Below are 5091 nucleotides of genomic sequence, written 5' to 3' on the forward strand. Positions count from 1 at the left end.
TTATATGTAATAGAATATCTATGAGCTACTTCTAAGTGGCTCGAATAGTTTTAGTGAATGCTCATATATGTTGAGCAAGGAGATCTAGGAGCTGAATATTTTTTTATATATAATAAAATAAAAAATTAATGTAATTCATTGGAGTTTATAACTTGAGTTGTAGGTTTAGCTAGCATGTTTATTTTTTTCTTTGGATTTACTTAATCGATAAGATCATGTCAGGAAAATTTTCACATGATTTAATTTAAAACTTATGTAAGCAAAGAGTCAAATTAAAAATTTATAAGTTTGAATTGATATACCAAATTTAACAATAATACCATAAAATTTTCTATAGTCTATATACTATATTTTCATGTTAAAAAACTTTCATATGGAGAAAACTAGCCATTTTTCTATATATAATTCCATATCTAGAAGGCATTATTAAAAATATTAGAAAATAAAAATGTATTCTCTGTACAAAACATCACAAGCATGCCTTCACGCTACCTGAAAGATGGTAAAAAATAAAAATAGAACGTAATGTATACTAATATTGTTAAGTTTTCCGTCATTTTTATTTGCTAATGTAAAGGATGTTTGAAAATGTGGTGTTGATTGTTTTTTAAAGTATTTTTTATTTAAAAATATATTAAAATAATATATTTTTTATTTTTTTAAAATTATTTTTAATATCAACACAAAACAAAACAATATGAAAATTAAAAAAAAATTAAATTAAAAAAATTAAAATTTCATCTAACATAATTAACTGCGTGTTTCCAAGGAATGCCTTAATCTCCACTTCCTTTTGAGAACAGCTAGAGCCACATCTTACTCGTTGTTACTTGACAACCCTTAAGAAAGGCTTGACATGTCTTTAATGCATTGGACGACTCATCAAGTATTCAGGTCAATTGGGAAAAAGAAAAAAAAAAGAATATCAGCGACAGTGAGCGACATGCCGTGACTTTGAGGAGGGGAAGTACCTAAATTTGTGCTGTAATTTATTTTTTCTTAATTTGCCTCAATAATAAGTAGACATGAAAAAGAGCACCGCTGTATATAGAAGAAATGTAAAGACACATTAATGCTGAAAACTTGGGAAACTTAGGCGTTCGTTGAGAATTAAAGAACTTGAGACTACTATGAGAGCTAGAATGTTGGACACCCGTCAACCGAGATACCCTTTGCGGTGGGGCAAGTTGCTAGTGAGCAGTGCTCCGGAAAAACATCAGGATCAGAACCCCACCAGTACAAGTTCTTATTTTCGAGCCCTACCGTCACATAAATAAGAACTGCCATGAAGGCAACACCTGCATCAAGAGCTGCTGATAGAACATAATTATATCTCTGCCACCAGTCCTTTCTGTACCTGAAAATGAAAAAATTGAAGATTGTTCCAACTAAAATCCATGAGTTGTAGTTTATTGCTGTTGCTGGTGGCATAGCAGCTGTTGCTCCCAGGAGCACTGGTAGATTAATGAGTGGTATCCAAGATTGCCCAGGGAATGCCTTGTGGAGTAGCCATACAATAAATGGCCCCAACAGTCCTCCCAAGAAGAACCAGTTGAGGGCCGCGTATTCTCCTTGGGAGCCAAAGATTCTCCTAGGTCCAACCAAACCCCAGATGACAGATGCATCGAAGAACACACGGTCACTAGGGCAAGTCCAAGGACTATTTGCTGGGAGGAGGTTATCTTGGCATATATGTTCAACACTATTCAGAAGCCACCATGCAACCCCAAGGTTGATTGTTCCAGCTATGATGGTTCCAATGAACTGATGCAATTAAAATTAAGCCCTTATCAGGTATTAGCATGCAGAAACATTCAAGCACCCGCACACAAGACACAAAATGAATAGAAATGCATGGGATCATTGTTAATTATGTCCCCAGTGAAAGTGGTTACCTGAACCAGGAACATGGACCTTGGAGGAATCTTCATATAATGTCCTAGCTTGAAGTCACTAAGAAAGGAAATTGCCTGAGCCATGCTCATATAGCCATAGGTTTTAAAGCAAACATTGGCTATAGGTCTCCCAGGATATATGATTCCCATTACATACTCAGTAATGATATTCAGCCCTGGTGTCTGAAAAAAGCAATTGTCAATAAGAGGTATAAGTTCTGGTTCTAGTGACAGTAAACAGACCCCTTTACTATTGATCTGCTTAATCAAAGAAATATCTTCCTCAATGCCTATAATATATTATTGATTTGACTTAACAGGTTTAGGAGCTATGGGAGTTGAATTTTCAGATTACCTGATTTGTGGTGGCAGTAATAATGCTGATAGGGAGGGAGAATATGAAGGCAAGGGCAGCTGCGAAAAGAAGTCCCCAAAATGGCATTTGAACTTCCTTTTTCAAGAAGATGCAGAGGAAAAGGGCGACTAGTAATGTCATGGCTAGAAGCCCATGAAACCACCGGGAAGGTATGTCCTTGTAGTTCTTCATTAGTCTTGTGTGAATATCCTCCTTTCCCTTAGAAGAGGCCCGGTAACGATCATAAATTTCCCTGTGCCAGCGTTGAATTAAATTAAACACATATCCTTAACATGTAAGAATCAGAGAAAGGCCTTGACAAGTTTTAACTACTTGGAAAGGCCTCTATGCTCGCTTAATAATCCAAATCATGTCTTAATTTAAACGAAACTTGGATTCAAAGAGTCATTATTTTTTTTTTCTTCCCAATTATTCAACAAGGAAATAAAATAATAAACCTCAGCAGTTCTGTAGAGGATGAGCAAAGAATTAGCAAAAGCTTACCTTCCATAGAACAAAGCTACGTGAGAAAGAGTGGCTGCAATAGTGGCAAATCCAAATCCATAGGTGAGAGCGAAGAATGTACTCAAATGAACTCTCCCATGCTTATCATACTGTGCCAAATCTAACTCGAACTTGTCGTTAACAACCTCAGTAATGTTATACGTCGCACCTCGTGCATCGAACAGGTGCGATGAAAAAATGGGAAATGTCTTGGCATTGTATACATTCAGTCCCCAGTATGATATTGGAATTACGACGTACATTATGAGTGCATACCCTACGAAGACATTTACAATAGCGAAGAAGGGAGTAAGCAGAGGGCTATACAAGTACGAAGCTACTGTTGACCAGTCCAATGTCAAGGCTCCAATTCCTAGTCCTCTCATGCCAGACCCTATCTGTTGGGCAGTGACTGAATGTGGAAAAGCATAGCAAATCCAAGCAATGCTTTGTAATGTTTGGAAGAGGTACCCTGGCAACAAGTACCAGAGAAAGCTACATGTCATTGCAATGACAAAGAATTTCACTCGTGAGATTCGGTGCTCGTTTTTGTCTTCCTTTTCATGCAATGTCCTGCAATTCCCATAAATGTATCCTTTTTTAAGTTTGTGGTTGTACTGACAACCTTGTAAACAAAATTGTAATGGAAAGCTAACTCAAACTATTTTGGTTGACTTGGTCAGTTCATTTTTCAGAATAAAGACTAAATGATAGATAAGATGCTTCTTTTTACAGTCGAAAAGAAAAATGCAACCAATCAAGTAGTATTTTTGTTCGAGGTAATAAGGCTCCCTTGGCAACAAAATCAGCTGCTTCATTTCTTAATTTGCAGCACAGTCAACATGTCTAACTGATATATCTGCCATCACTGACCGTATTTCCCATGACTAGAATTTCGAACTGACAGGGTGATCTATAAAAGAGAGAGAGACAATATTACTGCTGGCTTTTCGGTGGGAGCTGACGACATATATTAAGACAAATATTGAGACGGCAAAAAATCACATGTGAGCACTGCAGTAACTTTATTTGCTGCAACGATGATGTAACAATTATTGCTAGCTGGTATTTCTTTGTATTCAATTCCAAATCTAGGAAAAAATGTTGATTGTAAGCAGGAAGAGTCCACAGGTTGCAGAATCAAGCTAACAGGAACCGGCAAACCTGAAAAGAGATATTTGAACAAGAGTACTAGGCCACCACATATGAGCTGGTTCCACCACGTATTTCCTCAATAGCCCAGCCCAACCATACCCTAAAACCTGCACACTTGCATCATCGCTTGTCGGTTTGTCAGCTGCTCGAGATTAGCAAAACTCAAAAGCTTGCTAGAATTAAATTAGTTATAGAAAGGAGGGAATGACAAGAAGAAAGAAGTAAGAGTACCTTTTGCGATAGCATTTTCATATTTTGTCTAAAGGCATTGTAAAAGAAAAAACTAAATCAGGAGTGTATATATATATATGTACAAGAGAAAATATGTGACGAGAACCTGTGTGGTGATGATGAGAACCCAAGCAGAGAAAAAGGAGATGTTCCTTCCGTAAAACGCCTTGGACTTGATAATGTTAACAATACCGACAGCATAAGCTGAACCAGACCCAAAAGCACTACCAGCATTAGCAAATATCGAAATCAAAACATGCTCTTTCATGTTAAACGGCCCAGGGTTAAAAGAGAACTCTCTACTCCCAAGACCAGGAATGTTAAACTTGGTTTCAGGCAGCACAGTAGCTAAAAACCGTCCGATGGGGAGAGTTGCCACCTGGACGGTAATCTGGGTGATGATGAGAGGCTCAGTTCGATAAGCAAAGAATTGGTTCAAGAAAGAAAGGAGACAGCAAGAGAGAATGCCCAAGAACCACATCCTGAAAGTCCATACTGGGAGAGACGGGTCATCCGTGTTGGGTACTGTTAAACGAACTTGTTCTATTGGAGAGAGCTCTTCTTCGTCTATGTCAAGGTCTTTGCTTGGCGGTGCCTCCAACTCTACAGTTCCCATTGAATGTGAGACAGAGATTGAGAGCTGAGGAGTGGTGTTTTTGGTTTTTGAATTTTGGAATGTTATAGGACAAGAGGTTGTTCCTTGACTTTCCTCACATTCTCCTTTCGTTTCAAACACCCACGTACAGTATTTATATACAATGCAGATAATATATAGAAAATGGTGCTCTGACATAGATGGAGTCTGGGACATGGCTCCTAATTATTCACCACTCGTCTCTTTGTGTATAGCTATTTACTTCAATGCCGATTATGCGGATAATTTCCCCCTCCCCCGCTCTTTTATTTTTCCTTTTATTTTCTAACATTTCACTCTATTGACCATTGAGTCCG

The 5091-nt window shown here is 37.7% G+C and overlaps 1 protein-coding gene across 1 annotated transcript; it reads right to left on the reverse strand.

Annotated features, from left to right (window-relative positions):
* Positions 1 to 970: 970 nt before the first annotated feature.
* Positions 971 to 4824, reverse strand: LOC105119367 (oligopeptide transporter 4-like). The gene is made up of 6 exons (XM_011017494.1): positions 4247 to 4824; positions 3919 to 4016; positions 2755 to 3327; positions 2251 to 2503; positions 1896 to 2078; positions 971 to 1764 (listed from the first exon to the last, which is right to left on the reverse strand). Exons 1-6 carry the CDS (start codon positions 4754 to 4756, stop codon positions 1138 to 1140), a joined length of 2244 nt encoding a protein of 747 aa, XP_011015796.1. The 5' UTR covers positions 4757 to 4824; the 3' UTR covers positions 971 to 1137.
* Positions 4825 to 5091: the final 267 nt, after the last annotated feature.

Source organism: Populus euphratica, unplaced genomic scaffold, assembly GCF_000495115.2.
Source record: "Populus euphratica unplaced genomic scaffold, PopEup_1.0 scaffold2832.1, whole genome shotgun sequence".
In the NCBI taxonomy this organism is placed as follows: domain Eukaryota; kingdom Viridiplantae; phylum Streptophyta; class Magnoliopsida; order Malpighiales; family Salicaceae; genus Populus; species Populus euphratica.

Coding starts and splice junctions, on each gene's coding strand:
- LOC105119367 (XM_011017494.1), bottom strand. CDS start 4,756: ATGGGAACTGTAGAGTTGGAGGCACCGCCAAGCAAAGACCTTGACATA. Junction 4,017..4,246: donor TTCTCATCATCACCACACAG/GTTCTCGTCACA, acceptor GCAAGTGTGCAG/GTTTTAGGGTATGGTTGGGC. Junction 3,328..3,918: donor GTTCAAATATCTCTTTTCAG/GTTTGCCGGTTC, acceptor TGGGAATTGCAG/GACATTGCATGAAAAGGAAG.